The 19,022-nt window shown below is 50.3% G+C and overlaps 1 protein-coding gene across 2 annotated transcripts in view; it reads right to left on the bottom strand.

The window, feature by feature from the left end:
* Positions 1–609: 609 nt before the first annotated feature.
* Positions 610–19,022, bottom strand: part of Rcsd1 (RCSD domain containing 1) — a 58,427-nt gene continuing 40,014 nt past the window's right edge. Inside the window, exons 3-8 of one of the 2 annotated variants that reach the window (XM_021658262.2) lie at positions 16,603–16,710; positions 15,201–15,290; positions 11,259–11,330; positions 9,387–9,590; positions 7,845–8,579; positions 610–1,845 (exon numbers count right to left, since the gene is read on the bottom strand). In XM_021658262.2, the coding sequence (XP_021513937.1) occupies positions 1,813–1,845; positions 7,845–8,579; positions 9,387–9,590; positions 11,259–11,330; positions 15,201–15,290; positions 16,603–16,710 (1,242 nt within the window). In that variant the 3' untranslated portion in view covers positions 610–1,812. The remainder of the gene's footprint in view (positions 1,846–7,844; positions 8,580–9,386; positions 9,591–11,258; positions 11,331–15,200; positions 15,291–16,602; positions 16,711–19,022) is intronic. The other variant, XM_021658263.2, reaches the window with a different exon arrangement.

Raw genomic sequence — 19,022 nt, forward strand, 5'->3', positions numbered from 1 at the left:
CAGAGATACACAAATAAAACCACATGCTCTTCAGGGGTCAGACATACCTGGAGATGGATGACAATATGCAGATCTCAAAAACAAACAAACAAAAAACGTCTGGCTCATACTTTCCCCCAAGTTCTGCCAAAAGTTTGGAGTTTATAATGTATATGAAATTGTCGGGTCGAAAGTTTGTTACATCTTACAAATTATTTTAAAAACTGTTCTGAAACATGCCGTAGCTCATATTTTAACATTATCATGGAGCTGGACATGGTGGCGCATACCTGTAATCCCAGCACTCAGGAAGACAGAGGCAGGTGGATCTCTGTGAGTTTGAGGCCAGCCTGGCCTCCAGAGTGAGTTCCAGGACAGCTAAGGCTACACAGAAAAACCCTGTCTTGAAAAACCAAAACCAAACCAAAGCAAACCAAACAAAAACAAAATATCTTGGAATTAGAAAACCTATAAATTGGTACCACCAATGACATTGGCCTTTTTGTCTGTGACACTTTTCTGAAGCCAGAGTTGGTGTAGCCTAATGAATTTCCAGGAAAACAATTGTTCTAGAAGACAGCCTTGCACCTTGAGACACAGAACTACTCAACTCAGAATAAGGACCAACCCTGAAGATTCATCATTTATTTAGTTTAACATTTCTTCAGCAGGAGTGTGTGAAAACGGGAGAGGAAGGGAGGAGGCGAGGGTATCAGAGGAATGGGTATCAGACCCCCATCCCTGCAAACCCTCTTTCATCTCCAGATGAGAGTTCCTGATGCAAACAGGCAGAACCCGATCTCGCGCCTTCTGAGTCCAGGAGAAGAACTTGGACTTGGATGCTTACTGAGAGCCGGGCATGGTGATGCATCCCTACAATCCTGAGGCAGAGGCAGGGGGAATCATGAGTTCAAGTCCAACCTGGGCTACATAGTGAGTTGAAGGCTACATAGTGAAATTAAAAAAAAAAAAAAGGAAATCAAACAAATAAAACCTTCCTAGAGAAACTAAGAGAGATGTTCTCAGAAGACGATGAGCTGTGGACTCTCAAAGTCAGTCCATTTCATGTTCAAGTGTAACATTGTGGAAGAGTGTGACCCATGCTGGTAGCATCAGGCAGGCATACTATGGCACCTTCAGGGGAGGAAATGAAGCACAAAGCCACAGGAATTCCTGTGCCTCGGCAGGATGGGATGAAATGGGCCAGTCACCCCCTTCTTGTCATCGGCCGGACTACGTGACAGGAAAGGAACAAGTTTTCAAATGTTTTAATAAATATCTCTTTGAGTCCGATGCTTTTGAAATTGGTTGGCGGTCTTGAGGGCTTTGATATGTTTTCAGTTCTCTGTCACTTAGAGGATTTTATTTTCCATAAGACTATCCTCTTTATCTAAAACTGGTTTAAGTTACCTCTGAGAACCCATAAAAACTTTAGAACATTGAAAAGGCAGTAACTTCACCCAATTTCAACAAGAGCCTAGTTGGGAGGTCAGCTGCAGGAAGAGCTGGGCGAGCAAAGAATGGCCAGCATGGCCGAGGAGTGGGGACCAAAGCAGAGTCCTTTAAAAACGTCTCACTCTGAGTCAAGTCCATCAAATGACACAGACTCCAGTTGATAAAACTCTACTGTCCTCAACGCTCATCCCCAAGGAGGAAGCCTCTGGCGTGGCCGACGGGGGACAATCCCCCCCCCCCCGCCTCCCGGGCTGAGTCCAGATGCTCAGTGTAGTCTGCGTCTGCAGTGGCTTCATGCTCTGCCGCTGCTGCCATTGTTGCGGCCATTTCCAAGGGGATGCCTCCGGTGGCCTCGTCACTGACACCAAGAGCTCTTCATCACATTCGAGTATCCTCCATGGGCATGCCATCCTGTGGACAGAGGAAAAAGGCCGACACTCAGCAGAGCTCCATGGGGACATGAGGTTAGGCAAGAACCAGAAAGCAGAAGTGACCAGCAGGCAATATGCCTGATGTATTTATTTACACGCCATTTAATTGCCGTCACACTCATGGGAGTTCGGCAGTTCTAGTAACTCTATGCTATCATTGAAACAATTAAGGCACCAGGGAGGGAGGCGACTTCCTAGGGTGACACGGTTAGCAAATGGTAGAACTGGGACTTAATCCCAGGGACCAGAGCTTGATCCCTCAGCTACTGGCGACCACCCTTCTTTGTACCCTGGCTTTGTTTTCCCCACTGCCTTTTCTGTTTTCCACCCAATGTCATCTTCTTGAACTGCCACTTAAGATTTTTGACAGCAAAAAGGGTTGAAAGACCGCCCGGATGGACTGTGACGGAGGCAGGGACCTTGCTGGGCGCACATGAGCCCTGGTTTTAGTCTCCAGCACTGCAAGCAAGAAAGAGAAGCCTCACATATAGAATGCAATAACATCAAAGGCACTATTTGCCCAATGTTCGTCCAAAAAAGGCCTTCCCATTTCCTTCCATGTTAGGACCTTATTTCCACCCATTTTTAGCTGAGAAGTAGACATGTTTACAACATGCCTAGGGTTCATGACCTGGTCCATTCTGATGGGTTAGACTGAACACAGGCAAGTACATGAGGAGTTTGTCGTGTTTTTGCTGGGGTGGTCATGGATGCCCAGGGAGGAGATGGGAGATGATGAGGGGTCCCAGGCATCAGCCATAGCTGGGATCATGGAGTCTAAACATCACCCAGCAGCATGACAGGCCAAGAAATGTGAAGTGAGTTCCTTCTAAGCCGTAGCAAGCTTTTGGGGTAGCCCAGCGGCTAGCAAAGTTGATTTTAGGAAGAGAAATGTGGTGTTCACGTAGAGGGTGGATCTGGAGACCAAAGATTCACGTGGTAGAGAGGTGTGATTACAGAGAGAAGAAAGGCGGAGCCGCCCAGTGCTGGCAAGGCAGCTGAGCTGAGGACGGAGAAGAAGGATCTTGGGGAAGGACAGTTAGGCGGACAGGGTGCAGGTGGAGTGTAGGGAAGGCACCCCCATGAGAGCCAGAAGGGATAAGGTCCCCAAAGGCGATTCAGTGACCTTTGAATTTCCTGAGGGGAAGAAAGAGGTAAATACTCAGAGAGTTTGAAGCGTAGGGGCACTCTCAGTATGTGTATCTCTTGCTACGGAGGAAAAAAAAAATTCAAGTCAGACTAGAAAGCAAGAATGAGTCAGAGAAGCAATCAAGCCAGGCAGTAAGGAAGTCGTATTCAGGGTCAGGTACAGCGCCGGGGTGCTTCATGGCTGCTTGAGAAGAGCTTGTTGAATTCACTGAGCACAGCAGAGCTGTGTCTTATTCACTGTCCTCTGTGTGTCCTTCCTTCCTTCCTTCCTTCCTTCCTTCCTTCCTTCCTTCCTTCCTTCCTCCTTCCTTCCTCCCTTTCTTCCTTCCTGTTTTGTTTTGAAACAGGGTTGCCTGTAACCTTGGCTGGCTACATGGCTGAGGATGGCCTTGAACTCCGGCTTTGCCTGCCTCCACCTCCCAAATGCTAAGATTATAGATGTGTGTCACTGCACCTGGCAAAGCGCTTCCTTTCCTTAGCAACAGAGTCTCAAGTCCTATGACTTGTATGTCCAGACATGATGAAATTCCAGGGACAGCTCATGTTTTTCGGCATGAGCCGTTAAATTACCTGTGAGGGGTAACAGAGGAGGAAGCTATCTAAATCCTTTAGATACCGCCATACGTGGGATGCCTGTGTAACTCTTCCCTGCTCTGTTTTGTGTGTGTTTGTGTGTGTGGTGTGTATATACATACAGTTTCATGCAATGTGTGTACAAATACAGATGTACATCTGTGTGTAGAGGCCAAAGGCAGATGTAGGGTGTCTTCCTAAGCTCCTTTCCATCGTGTTTGTTTGTTTGTTTGTTTATTAAGACAGAGTCTCACTGTGTAGCTTTGGCTGGCCTGGAACTAGCTATGTAGAGCAGAGATTCGCCTGTTTTAGCCCCCAAGTGCTCCCTGAAAGGCAGGCATCACTGCACACTACTCTGTCCACCTTTTTTTTTTTTCAAACATGGTGACAAGAAGCCGAGTTTAGATCCTCATGATGGCATGGCAAGGGCCTTGCCAACTCAGCCACCCCCATCCCCGCATCCCTGTTTCTCTCCAAGAATGTCTTTCTCCATCCTTCAGACCTCATATAGCACAGTTGGCAAGCAGGTCCCACACAGTCTATTGTCTTGTGTCTGCTCATGTGTTTTTCCCACTTTGAAGCTCCAGACTCTCCCACACAATAAAGACAATCGGTGCTTGTTAAGCGCTGACTGAACAAATGCAAGGGTAATGAACGTCTGTGATCAACCGATTTCTATCCATCAAAATACAAAATGGGAATTAGGCGGGAGCAGAGGGAAACTACCTGCTGTTGTATACTGCCTGTCTCTGCCAGTCCCAGGAAAGACCCAGGGTAGGCATGGGTGCCTAGGAACGTGCCAAGGGACCTCTCAGAACTACTGCCTCTGGGGAATCCTTTTGCCCTAGTATCTGAGGCATTCTGACTCTAATCTGGACCAGGCTTGAGAGGGACCAAAGAAGCAATACCCCTGGCAGAACAGACGGATGATTCACATGGGCAGAGGCGCTTCATACACAGTCTATTCTGATGACTTGAACAGGTGCCCAGTAGGTCAGCACCGATAGAGCTTGGTGAACGTGGACAATTTCCAGGACCACAGTGCCTTCCCTTCTAAACCCAGGAGGGTGGGCTAGATAGGATTAAAGTTTGTCTCCCGGTGATGGTCTGGGGTGGGGGTCGGGGGTGGTTGGGATGGGGGTGTAGGGGTGACATGTCTGGAAGAGGCAGGGAGTGAAGCTCTTCTCTTTCTATCTGAGCTGCTATTTGTGGGGATAGTGCGGCTGAGGCATTTTCTCCTCCGGCCAGCGTTCTTTGGGTCAGGAGGGCCAGAATGTAAAGCTGGAGAGGTGACCAGAAAGCCTGCCCCATGGCTTCTGCCTGAATTTTCTTTGGGAATCCATCCTCTACCCAAGACTCTGCTGAGACAACAGAGTCCTGCTGATTCAGGAGTTAGGAGACTTCCACTCCTGGGAGACAGAAGGAAGGCAGATACTTCCCAGCCCAGGCAAATGGCCCTGGGGGCCACTGGCAGAGGACTCCTTGGACTTAAAGAGCACTAAGGGTTTGGACATTGAGTGTAATCTGGGGATTTAGTGGACTCTCCAGGTTCCAGAAGATTCTAAACCCAGTGACTATTCATTCTCATCCTAATTTAAAGAAGGCTCAGTTAGAAATGGAAAGTATTAAAGTCTGTCGTCCTTCCTGAGTCTGAGTGGCACTTTCTTCTCCCTAATTTACTTGGCATGATAGAAAACGAGGGCCTGTGGGGAACCGGCACAGCACGGTGACTCCTATTACCTGCTGTCCTATCATTAAGAGTCATTTACTTGGGGTGAAGTGACTTTCACTCCTCTTTAACAATCCATGTACTCAGCTGGACGCAGCGACATACACCCAGAACTCAGGAGGCTACAGCAGGAAGATTCCCTTGAGTTCAAGCCCTCCTGGACTAATAATTGTGAGCTCCAGGCCAGCCTGAGCTATAGAGTGAGACCTTATCTGAGGAAACCAATTAATTAATTTAAAAAAATAATTCATTCTCTCCACACATATTTTTAAGTACCTACCATGTTCCAGATTCTACAGTAAGTTTTGGGGGTATACTAGAGGAACAGTACAAGAGACAATAAAAATACACAGGAGAGGAGTTGGAGAGACGGCTCTGTGGTTGAGATCACTGGCTGCTCTCACAGAAGACCTGGGTTTGGTTTCCAGTACCCACATGGTGGTTCACAACCCTTCCTAACTCGGTTCTATAGGATCTAATGCCTTCTGTTGGCCTCCACAGGCATACATGTGGTATACATGCGTCCATTAAGGTAAAACATGCATATGTATAAAGTCAAATAAATAAATCTAAACAAAACAAAACAAAACAAAAAAACAGGAAAATGACAAAGTGGAATTATGGGAGAGTATCTGGAGTGGGAACAGAACTTTGAGTAAGTGGTCATAGGATGGGCTTCAGTGAGGAGGTCATCTGAGCTGAGACCTGCAGGATGGGCTGAAAGTCACCGTACGAGGATCGGAGAGAGGAGTGCTCTAGTTGGAGGGGGTTACAGAGGCAGAGCTCTGACTGGACAATGATCCTGGTGTGTTTCACGAAAAGACACCAGCACAGCTCCCTGGAGAAGCGTGTGTCCACTCCTGGAACAATTCCATCTTATTCAGAAAGCAGACTGCCACAAATGCAGTGAAGCATCTCAAGATGAGGTCTCGCTGGCTTTAAGGCGCATCCTACACCGGAAGACTGGTGGCTTATACGGGAAGAGAGGAGGAAACCCGGGACACACAGATGCAGACAGAGGTCACACAGAGGTGGTGACAAAGACTGGAGGAGGCATCCTCAAGCCACAGACTGCCCAACATTTACAGCAGCCACCAGAAGCTACAGGAGGCGAGGGAAGGTCCTAAGGATGCAGACAGCAACTAACAAAGGACAGGTTCTCTGTCAGCCCTCTGACAGGGACTTATCGGCATCTTAACTGTGGAGTCTGACGTTCACAACTGTGAGAAAGTACATTTCTATTATCTATCTATCTATCTATCTATCTATCTATCTATCTATCTATCTGCAGGGTCTTTAACTTTAACTCAGGCTGTCTGGGACTCACTATGTAGTCCAGGCTGGCCTTGAACTTATGCCATCCTTCCAGGTGCTGGATTACAGGCAGGAGCAGCACACCTGTTTCTTTCTATCATTTTTAAGCCACTAAGCCTGTGGTAATGTGTCTGCAAACCCTAACGAGAGGCTAGAAGTTTTGTCAAGAAGATCCATGCCAGCCAACTACCCATCGCTCGACCCACTGTTTGGTTACTGTGTAGAGAATGAAGCCCATTGAGGATACCAAAAGGAATAGCAGGAAGGCAAGCAAGAGACTACCATAGCAGCATGCACATGGTAGCTGAGTGGCAAGACAAAACCTAAGCTGAAATGGAAGGTTTTTTTTGGTTTCTTTAAAAACTTGGTTACATCATGCAAGTAGGTTTTTGTTTTTATCCCAAGGGTGCGGTTTTAGTTTGGGCTTTAGTGTGTCCCCAGCTGAAAACTGCCTCTTGGTGGGTGTGATCTTTGGAGTGTGCAGCACCGAGAGGGGCGTGGCCTAGGACTTTGAGGAGTGTAAATAGGAGAGCCCGGAAAGAAAAGGTGTGTCACCTGGTGCAGGGCAGTTTGGAGGGACTGGAGTTGGACGGTGTGAGTGTTTAACTTAAGTGTCTCAACTTAGTGGCTTGGAGGAGACTGCTGGCTGCGTTTGCTGTCGATGGAGATTGGGATAGCCCCAAAAGAACCCACTGACCCTAAGCAGCTGGGGGAAGTAAGGGGGTCTGCACCCCCTCTCCCCACTAACCTTCTCTCTCCCACTTAGGGTTGGGGGGTTGGAAGGGAGAGGCTTTTAGGAGCCCCAAATAAAGCAGGGTTGAGAAACAAGCATAGCAGTCAGGGACTGTGCCGCTCCCTGCTCGGCTGCGGCACAGGACATTGCCTGTGACTGAGTGGGTGTCGCATAGCCTCTTCTAAACTCCAGGGACACCTGTGCTTGGAAGTGTCCCTGATGTCTTACCCTGTCGAGCCCGGCTCACTCCACACTCGCACACCCAGAAGCTGGCCCAGTCAGCCAGGAGCAGGCCAGACACGAGATAAACTTCCCTTCCTGGCTTCCACAACGGAAGAGAGGCAATCTCTGCACGGCTGGGGGCAGGGGCCCGTGATTTTTCTCTCTGCATGAGCTGATTGATCACCGGACTAGGAACAGGACATGAGACCATAGGGGCAGCTCTGGTCCTAAGACAGTGGGAACCATCAGGGCCACCTACCTTGGGGACGCCGTGATCATTCTGGATCTCGTTGCTGGTCTCTGCTGGGGCCTGGTGGGCCCCCGGGCTGCAGCTCAGCTCCTGAGGTGCCCCTTCCTTTTGCTTTGTCTCCGGATCTGCACCAATGATGCCCTCTATCCTTCCAGAAGAACTTGGCGGAGCCTTCTCCCTGATTTCAGCCCCCTCCTCCAGCGTATTCGCATCTGGGCTTCTTTGTCCGAGCCTGTCCTCTTCATCTGCTACCCTCTCCTCGGAGGCTGTCCCTGCTGTGGCCTTCCCAGTGTCTGTATGCTCTCCAGGGGCGGACTCTTCCAGTGGGCTTCCACACCCATTCTCAGACTGTGGGCTGCAGGTTTGGGGTGACTCCGGGACCTCAGGACTGCCCTGGCTAGCTGTGTCTGGATTCTGTCCAGCCTTCTCTCCAGCATTGGCCTCCTCTGGGGTCCCGATCTGCTCCTCTGGCTTCTCTGTGCTGTTGCGCATGCTCCTCCTCAAAGGCTTTTCAGCAGCCCCCAGGGTCCTCTCCACCCCGTCTCCCATGGCCTCCTGGTTGGGTGTGGGGGACCCGGGGGCCTTGCTTTTACTAGGGAATACATCATCTCCATTCTCATCCCTGGCACCGTTTTCCTGAGACGCTTCCACAGCCCTGTAATCTCTGAGGTCCCCACAGTCCGACTGAGACCTTCGGAATCGCCGGGAGGGAGGACGTCTTTTTATCGAGCCTCTAGTCCGAACCTGGAAGAAAACATGAGGGACTGTTAACTTAATAAAAAACAAAACAAACAAACAAACAAACAAAACCCAAAGCCAAGAGGAGGACCATGTGTACTGAACAAACCCACTGCAGGACCATTTTGTTTCCTGGGAAGGTGTAAAGTTATTTGCTGCTTATAATGATCAGAATCTAGAGGTTTGAAAAAAACGACATGGTAAACCGCAGACTTTTGGCTCAGGAAGATGTAGATGCTTTCCATGGGCTAATAACATGGGTGGTAGCTCAGGGAGTGAGGTGTTTGCTGTGAAAGCGTGAGAGTCTTGAGTTTGGACCCCCAACACCTGTATAAAAAACATGGAAGGTGCTGGGTGGTGGCGGCACTTGCCTTTGATCCCAGCGCTTGGGAGGCAGAGGCAGGTGTATCTCTGTGAGCTGGAGGGCAGTCAGGGTTCAATTACACAGAGAAACCCTGTCTTGATAGAACAAAAACAAACAAAACCAAAAACAAGCCCGTTGTGGTGGCTCATGTCCCGGTAGGATTTGCTGAAGGAGGCAGAGGCAGGAGGATCACGAGTTTGAGGCCAGCCTGGGCTACTCATGAAAACAAACAAACAAACAAACAAACAAACAAGGAAGGCAACCCGTGTGTTTGAGACAGTAAGTCCTTGGATCTGGCTGGCCAACACTGTAGCCAATTGGTGAGCTCTGGGTTCGATGAGAATGCCCCCAAAACACTGTAGATGAAGTCTTTTCACAGTAGTCAGAAGTCTGAACACCCTGAGTGAAGTTTCCTCGGCACACCACAATGAGACAGCGCCAGAACTCACCTTGTTGTAAGAGGGCAGGTGAGTCCCCTCCGGAGGCTGGTCAAAGCTCACAGGCACCTCTTCTGCCTCACCTGGCTGAGAGCGAAGGCCAGGGCTGCTGGGTGTGGAGGGGGGGCTGTGAAATGGTGACACCATGGCCTTGAGTCCAGGACTTTTGGGGGAAGCCCCAGGCAGGAGAGCTGCTGGGTCAAAGGCTAGGTTGGCCTGGGAAGAAAGGGGAGAAGCTGAGGCTTCTGCTCTGCCTCCCAGCAGGCTGGGACAGTGACTAGGAAGCTTTGTACGCTTCTCCCCAGCCAATTATCCACCGTTACTTACACCGTGGCCCCCTCTGAAAGCACAGCCTACCCATACCCGCAACCTGGCTGAGCGCAGGCTGCCTTTTCAGATGCTCTGATGATGATGAAGTGGATTCGATACAGACCCTCTCAACAAGAGTAGAACAGCCCTGGCCTGACCTAGTGGTACACGCCTTTCATCTTGACTGAGGAGGCAGAGGCAGGCAGATCTCTGAGGAGGCAGAGTTTGAGGTCGGTCTGGTCTCCATTAGGGAGCTCTAGGTCAGCTGGGACTACATAAGTGAGCCCTTACTAATAATAACAGTAATAAAAAGTGATGATGGTGATGAAGAGGAACCGTTGGCAGCACCTTCTGCTCCCAGGTTCTTGCAGTATTTGACACCCATGTCATCTTCCCATTAGCCAATAGCATTTGCTGCTTTTTGAAACCTGCTGTGCACAGCTATCCCCTCGGCAACCACTCTGTGCGGTCAGGGTTCATCTCCTGACAGAAATTAGGAAGGCGGATTAACTCTCCTGGGGTTCACGGTGGGTCTGCTTGTCTCTCAGGCCTCCAGGAAGGGCTCTGTCTTTGGGGAAGGCAGGATGGTGGGCATGGTGCTCTTCAGGGTGTGTGTGCCCGCTAGAGCACCACAATACAGGTGAAACCAGATGGGCGTGGAGGGAGACCAAAGACCAGAGGAGAGTTACTCAAAGGGAACCTAAGCCTAAGGAATCTACAGATTTGGCTGGGGGACAGGTGGGACCCCAGATCAACCTTATGGACAGTGGAGCAGGAAGAAGGTTATGGGAGGATTATGTATGAACAGCCCAGGCTGGCCTTCAACTCATTACGTAGCTGGGAATGACCTTGACCTTCTGACTTCCTTCGTAGTGATGGGATTGTTGGCCTGCCCCACCGTGTCCAGTTTTTCCGAGGTGCTAGGAATTGAACTTCCAATTGAATGGGACTTAGGTCACCAGTACACAGATTTTTAGCGCCACCTAGGGGCACACCTCTTCCTCCTGCCCTCCGTAGTTCCAAATCTGTCCTTTGAGTCCCGTAAATCTAACTGGGCTGGTCAGAGGGGAGACAGGCAGGAGAGGCAGGCGGAACCCAACACCAAATACAGGATCTTTCTCTTAAAAGCTGCTGTGTGACCTTTAGCAAATCTAAACATCCTTTCCGAGTCTCAGGTCCTCCATCTGTCCCAACTTTTAGCCTGACCTCCACAGACTTCTACGGATGATTTCTGGTCACTCTCAGGCATTGCTTGGCGGATACCCCACACCCACAAAGTCTTCCCCAGTGCTCCCCTCGGGCAAGACTGATGACCCTGAGAACTCACAAGTGTCTTTAGCACTCCCAGACCACAAGGCGTTATGTGCGTTTAGGAAGGTAGCCTTCAGGTGGCCTTAAGGACGAATGCACAAAACAGACCAGACTGAATCGTGAGAAGAGTTAACGTTAGGAAACCAACAAGCACCATTAAGCCCAGACTGTGTTAAGGTGGTGGTGGGGCGGGGAGTAGCATATGATGAATATTAATGAAAAGGGCGGGACCACTGACGCCGTGGGCAAACGCTTGGCACTTACCTGCAGCTTCTCGATCAGAGGTGAGCTCTTCACCTTGATTTTAGGGGGGTGGCTGGCGCTGGACGGCGATTTCTACAGAGCAAACAGACCAAAGCAACCAAGTAAGCCAGAGGGAGGAGGGGGACGGAGGGTTCTTAAGCCGTCAGTCACCGCTTCAGTGCCATGGCCACTTACCTCAGACCCAGGTGAGACAGGCTTCCTGTCCCCAGCCCCCTCATCTCACCACTAGCCAGACCGCTGGAGTTTGAGCAAAGAGGCGAGGGCGGGGATTCCTACCACAGGAGGCCTCCCATCCCAGCTCAGGAAGAGCTACAGTGGGAATCAAGACCCTCACCTCACGGCCTTCTACAAGGCAAGCCAACGGGTGGAGGGAATTCCACAGACGAGAGGCAAACTCGGTCATTCACTCTCTTGCCCCACACAAAACAATACATCACAGGCTGGAGTCGGAATTAGGCAGAGGCGTTATTACAATCCCTCCTTTGCATTAATATTTTGGAAAGTTCCACCGACAGCATGGTTCACATGCCAGAATTTCCCCAAGCACTGCGTATTCATTTAATCCAGCGGATTTCAGTGTTAAGATTTAAGATTCAGTATTAGGTATCTATCAGTCCCACCATGTGTCGTGTTGGTTATATGAAGATGAATGCGTTTAGTCTCTGCCATCAGTTAGTGGCTGCTAACTATGATGCAGGTTCTGTAAACTGCTCTTGTGATCAGGGCACGCCACAAATCATTCCTGCTTCCAGATTATATATTTGTAAAAAGACTGGCTCTTTGTTTCATGCTAAGTTCCTACTACCATGCAAAAAATGGTGGCAGGCACATGACAACTAAATGATGGTGAAGACACAGAGGAGGCCTTTCAGGTTGCTAGACGGCGCCAAGCACGGAAGGGGTTTCTGCAATAGTGTGGGACCAATCTCCATATACGACTGCTGACCTCTGGGTAATATTCTGAGACATCTGTTTGTATTTTAGTTGTAGAAAAAGAGAAACTGACCCAACTGATCCCCCGTGGCCCTTTCAAACACCAATGTCAAAGGGATGCATGAGACAGAGGATGGGTCAGCTGATAGCTGCCTCCTCCTGACTCCAACCTCACTCCAGTGAGTGTCAAGATCCTCCAGCCCCAGGTGGGAAGCTCTTAGTTTCTGGGCTTTACCAAGGAATTTCTTTCGTTAGGTTTTGGAAGTTACAGTTTCATAAACTACAGCAAAATTTTTTACTACTAAAACCCATTTTAGGTAATATCACAAACTCTCCCAACTGCTTTTGAAGACCAGAAATCCAACAAAGAGCACCTCTTCACTTCAGTGCTAGAGGTCCAACATAACCCCTTAACTGATTTGACTACGAAGCAAAAGGGATCCTGTACAACTGCTAGTGCAGTTCATAGGATGGACAGCAGGTGGCAGCATTTAGTTTGTAATTTAATCATAGGCCCAGGCCAGTGGCTGGGGCGAAGACCATCTTTGGCATTCGTACATTTTATGTAAATGTGTATTGATGTAACATGCCAATAATGTATAGTGACGCCTAGAAGTTGTGGACCTGATGTTTTCAGATGGAGTGCTATTCCTGTCCTCTTCCCACACCCTGTCATCTGGTTACCCAGAAAAGCTGACTTGTCACTTTGCCTACAGGCGGGTGAAATCCTGGGGGCTGACCCCACATCTCAGGCCCAGAAGGTGTAGGAGGGCCCCACCTCTGTAAACGAGCAACCTAGGGTAGCCTGAAGGATGCTAGGGGTCCCTAGGCCGCAGGCGCTACCCAGGCAGCCCCTCGAGGTGGACGCCTCCTTCTCTCCGACAGAGGTCTCCCTGGAGCTTGCTGGATAGATCTGTCTGGTGTGGAATCAGCAATGCTCCTGTGTCAGTGTCTGAAGCGCTGGGATGGTAACTGTGTGCCATGACACCCCACTCCGAATTTCACGGCCAACAGAAAGCCACTGCTCCTGGGGGCAAATGCCATTTTCATGAACACACAGCATCTTTTCCGGTCTGAAACCATTCTGTCCGTTGGCCATTACTTGACATTACTTTCCGGGTTTCTTGCCCCACAGATGAAAGCTTTATGTTCATATTCTTATAAAGTCCTTGGAATGAAGCTGTATAATCCAGCCACTACAAACCTGACCCACTCCGGCCGCTTTCACTCCCCCGAGCAAAGCTTCTCCATCCAGCTTCCGCGCTCTCTCTGGTCATGTTCTTGTCCGCTTCTTACAGACAAGGAACTAGTGTGGGACAGTGAGTCCTCTTGGGGCAGGCCTAGGTTATCAGGGGACAGCCTCCGGCGGCCACAGCCTCAGCCCATTGTGCCGCAGCAGAGGTACCCAGCTCGGCAGGGGAGAAGCTGACCATTTGTAAGGAGAAGTTGTGGGTCCTAGCACTGGCTGGGAACCCCGTGAAGCCACAGGGTCATGACGGCAGCGCTGGGGGAGACCCATCATCAACACAGAGTTCCTTAAACTCAGCTCTTGGGACCTCTCACCTCACCAGAGCACCCTTGGTCAATGTGTGTGTGTGTGTGTATGTGTGGGGTCATTCCCAGAGCAGGTGGACCCAGGACCCTGCAGCTACCTGACTGAGAGTAGCTACGAGTTCTCTGCCCTTTACATTTTTTAAAATGTTCATTTTTAGCTAAACAAAATTTCTGGGTGGGTGGGTGCTCTGCCTGCATGCATTTCTGTGCGCCGTGGGTCATGCCTGGTGCCCACAGAGGCCAAAGGAAGACGTCAGAGTCCCTGGAACTGGAGTTACAGACAGCTGTGAGCCATTGTGTGGGTGCTGGGAATCAAACCTGGGTCCTCTGGAACAGTGGCTAGTGATCTTAACCACGGTTCACTACTTTTTAATTTTGTTTGTTCATTTAGTGTGTGTGTGTGTGTGTGTGTTGCACATGTGACACTGTGTGTGTAGAGGTCAGAGAACCACCTTCCAGAGCCGGTTCTTTCCCTTCCCCATGTGGTTGCTAAGGGCTGAATTCAGGTCATCTGCTCTGGTGGCGGGGAAGTGCCTTTACCTGCTGAGCCATCTCTCTGGCCTGAGCTCTGTGCTTTTTTGGTGCACTTCTGCTTGTGAGCCTTGGGTTGACAGAAAGCCTTGAGAACTATTCATCTACATCACTTGGCAGGGGAAAAATGTAGGTCTGCCTGCCTTCACAGGGGCATTCGGCGCCTTTTATCAGGAGGCTGGTCCCCAGAAAGGAGGGGAGGGAAAAAGAGAAAAAGCTGAGGTGGGAATTGGGAACTGAGCAGTTTGGCTTGCGTGCTCTATTTTGGGCTTGGCCTCCCAGGCTTGGAGACAACTCGCAAATTGGTTTCTGGCAGGACGGTGACTGTGACCACAGTGAAGGGTCATGGGCTGCTGGGTTGGGGCCTGCAGCAGCCACTCTAAACAGCTACAGTTAGATAAATACGGCCGGGCAAGTGTGCAGGCTTGGACTCTATTACTGGCTATGATCTATGACACTAGAGCCTTTATTATGTTGGCAGCACCGGCTATTTATATCCAAGGGCCAGGAGGCCTCCTGTGAGCTCTGGTTGTCTTCCAGTGATCCAGAACAATGGCCAGCCTTTTCAAGGATCGGGAGAGGCCACGAACTGCTCTAGCATTGTGGTCCCACCTCTGCCGGCGCAGCTCGTCTTTCTAGAGACCCTTCTGCACCTCTTCCACCACCATCTCCCTTAGACTCAGGGACCGAAAAATAGCTCCGGCCTTTGACTGATCCATAAGGAGGCTTAATATAAGAGACCAGGGGAAAGCCAGCCTCCACAGTAAGCGGTCCGGGAAGTGTTGAGAGGCTCAACACCATTCTTGTGCCTGAGGTGAAGAGACCCTTGTGCGAAAGTCAGGGTCTGAAAGTGTGGTGTCGGTCGCTCTTCCTGCAAGGATGAAGCCCCACAGCCAGCAGCTCTGTACCCAGGATGGCACTTACCTGCTCACCATTCTGGCCCAGCTCTACCTTTGGGGGGAACAGGGGTAGGGAGCAGGGTGGTTTCCTTCTTGTTGGTTTACTGGCTGGTGTCTAGAGGGAGAGTGACAGACGACACAGAGAGAAAAAGAGAGGCAGTGAATCGGGCAATAGGGAGGAAGAGGGAGGATCAGAAAACAGCGTCAGGAATGGTTAGGGATGTCTAGAGGAGAAGAGGGTGGTGATGGGTCGGGCTGTCTAACGGACGGTCCGCCCACTGTTTGAACTGGTGCTGTGCATCGCCAACCCATTATTTCAGCAACAATGTCCTCTTGTGCTTGAGCTCCCCCGATCTGAGCCAACCTCTCAAGATGACATCCACATTTTGCCTTTTTGGCCTCGAGGCAGAACTAGGCCCTTAGATCAATGCCATCTCCTTTGTCTTTTAGAGCATTCCTCTCTAGATAGCATGGGTCGATTTTATTTCTAGTTGAGAAAACACAAGTGCAAAATCATGTACCTAAAAGAGCAAGGCAGCTAAGCTGTCCTGGGATCCATGGGCCATGGCAGACCCCTTCCACTGCAGGAACTCTTCCTTCCTCTTTTGTTTTGCTGTTTGACAAAGGGTCTTCTGTAGCCTGGGCCTAGCCTTGAAGTCCTTTATGTAACTGAGAAAAACCTTGAACTATTTTTTTGTTTGGTTTGGTTTGGTTTGGCTTTCCGAGACAGACTGTTCTGGAATTTTCACTGTAGACCAAGCTGGCCTCGAACTCAGAGATCCCCCTGCCTCTGCCTCCTGAGTGCTGGGATTAAAGCCGAGCTCACCACACCTGGCTGACCTTGAACTCTTGGCCCTCCTACCTCTAACACCAAGACTGTAGGCAAGCACCACACCTGCTACCCTCAGCTCACTTCTAAAGGAAGCCACAGGCTACATGACTGAGACCAGACTGTCCAAAGGCATAACACGTCTTTTAAAAAAACTATTTTTCTTCTTCTTCAGCAGGATTCTCCTAGAATCTCCTAGTCCCCGGTCTCTTTCTTCTACATTCCTGGTTAATTTTTGGAATGTGCTTCCTTCTAAATTCTCAGTTCTGGATTGAGGCTAGGAGCAGGAGCTGGGTGTGGGGATGTCTTTATCCTCTGAGCCAATCGAGGCGGGGCAAAGGATGAAAGGGAATCCACACTGCCGGTTCTCACCCCTCCTCGCCACAGTGGGAGCCTCACTCTCACTCTGGTACGGAAGGATTCTGCCCGAGAAGCCTGTGGTGGCACATTCCTCACATTCAGAGGGACCCTCTCTGGCTTCTCTTCCTAATTTGGTAATTGCCAAGGCTCTGCTTGCCCTCCTTCTCCTCAGGGCCTGCCGGGCTTCCTCTTCCTCCAGTCCCCTCCCCGAAAAGGATGCAGGGACCTTCAGACTCACCGGGTCCCTGGCCACAACTGCTTGCTCCCGAAACCGCCCCGCCAGCTGGGCCACCGAAGGCTGCGCTGAGCTGTCCACATTGGAGTTGGTCTCGGCGGCGGGTCTTTCCTGGAAAACAGAGATGTAGACGGTAACCAGCAAGCATGCATTTTCATTTTCAAAGGGTCTGCCCGGCTGCCGTGAGAGGCACCTGTTCTGTGGTCCCACCAGGAATTCTGTGATGAGATATTTTTAACAGGTATTCTGCAACTGGTTCCCATAGCCGAGATTAAGAACTAAACTACAACTTCCACACAGACCCCTGAACTGTTCAGTCACCCACATGTATGTGCATACATGTATGTAGTGATGTATTGGGGTTTTGTGTGTGCCCCTGGGGACAAATAAAACAAGGCTTTGTCCTAGACAGGAGCTGAGGATTGGAGGCAGTCAAGGCAAGGTCCCTCACTCTGCGAAGACCCCCCAGACATGGGCAGGATCAACAATAGCTTGCAAACCTCCTTCCCCTGCTTAGTGACTCTGAAAAATGGGGGCACAGTGGGGATGCAAAATGCCTTTGGAGCCAGGGTCTTTGAAGGGAATGGAGAGAGCATTCGCCCTTTCTAGAATTTTCACATCTGAATGTATGCGATTTTGTTTTTCCTTCTTAACCAAATGCCTTAGGCAACAGTGACCATTTATTAAATGAACGAATGACCTGAGGGGCTGGAGCAGACAGGATATGAAAGAGACTGCTGGAACTCATCCAGAGCCTCCCCCCACCTCTCTCATTGCTTCAGCCATCCCAGCCTTGCAGGGCCTGAGTTTGGTGACTGACTCTATAATGGTCAGGGAGCAGGGTTGCTGTTATCATGACTGGCTGTGGGTCCGGCCTCCAGTTCTGGACATCAGTTCATTGATGCTTCAGGCCAAGATGCCGTGTGCCACTTGTCACCATGACACGGAGGGTGAGTTACTGACCCTCGGAATGGCACCTCATGTCTGCTACATACACATGATCATACACATAATAACCGGGGTTGTTTGATTTTGTTTTCGAGACAGGGTTTCTCTGTGTAGCCTTGGCTGTCCTGGACTCTCTTTGTAGACCAGGCTGGCCGAGAACTTACAGAGATCCGCCTGCCTCTGCCTCCCTGAGTGCTGGGATTACAAGCATGCACTGCCATGCCTGGCAATAACCTGGATTTGAATCTGCTTAGACTGCTGAAGCAGCTCGAGAGGTTAGACTGAGTGTCTGGGAGAGACCCAGAGGCCCTCTTCTCACCATGTTTACTACTTGCAGGGTCAGTTCCTTCCTTCTTTCAGTTGGGCCCTGGAATCGAACTCTGGTTTTCAGCCTTGGCAGCTAGCACCTTTACCTCCTGAGCCGTCCTGCCGGCCCCTCCTCTTGGTTTTATGTGTTCAATCTAGAGCTATCGGGCTTTTGCTGTTTAGTCCCCATAATGGTGACATTTTCAAAACACAGGCAGAGAAGTTTATCACTCTCCCTCTGCCCTGGGAGGCTTGGGCAGCAGTTTTAGGAAGTCTGTCTCTGCCTCTCCGTGGCTCTCACGGCCTCTGAGGTGGGTCATGCCCATCATGCCCAGCAGTGAGGCTGCGTCTCTGTGCCACATATAGCCCTGTGCACAGACAACTCCCATGACCCTCCTTTTTGTGCTAAAAGTGTCTCCAAGTTTTTTTTTTAATTTGGCCCAGTCACCTCCTGGCAATCAAGTGGAGTAAACAGAGCTGGTTGGAAAGGAGAGTTGTGCCGAGGTAGGAAAGAATGAATGGGGTCTTAGGCCTCCTGATGTGAGTGGTCGTTCTGGGGCCAAAGTCAGGTACTTCATTCCTGTTGCCTGTGTCTCTCAAGTTCGCCCCCATTCCAGTCTCAACACCAAGGCTGACTTCACGTGATTCACCTCTATCCAAGATGCCAGATTTTTTTTTTCCCAAGTTGCTGGGAAAGCCTGGAAGCCTGACCCGCCATCCAAAGAGGTTGCTAAATGGGCTCAGGATTGGCCCCCGTCTCATTATTCCACTGGTCTCATGAGTAGAGGCCAGAGACCTGTGTCTCGATGTCCCGGAGGATGATAAAGGCTTTAGGGACAGTGTGTGGTGAATTGAGCTACCCCTGGCAAAGGTGTGGGGTGATCGGTTTGTCCATCCGTCTTGCTTCCTGACACACACCAGCATGGCCCCTGTCCACCGCTATTTATTGCTCTGGCCCTTGCACTCTCCCCCAGCTTCCCAGGCGCCGATGGCTGGTGGGGCAAGGAGAGGCATTCCAGTTAAAAATAGAGCTATACGGGGATCAAAAACGCCGGAACTTCCCTGTCTCAAGACTGTGTTTGGCAAGGGGCTCTCAGGCAGGGGAAACACTTGGAGCTTACAAGTTGGGTGAAAGGAAAGATTCTAACACAGACTTTGCTTTCTTAAGG

This window comes from Meriones unguiculatus, chromosome 11, assembly GCF_030254825.1.
Source record: "Meriones unguiculatus strain TT.TT164.6M chromosome 11, Bangor_MerUng_6.1, whole genome shotgun sequence".
Taxonomy (NCBI): Eukaryota; Metazoa; Chordata; class Mammalia; order Rodentia; family Muridae; genus Meriones; species Meriones unguiculatus.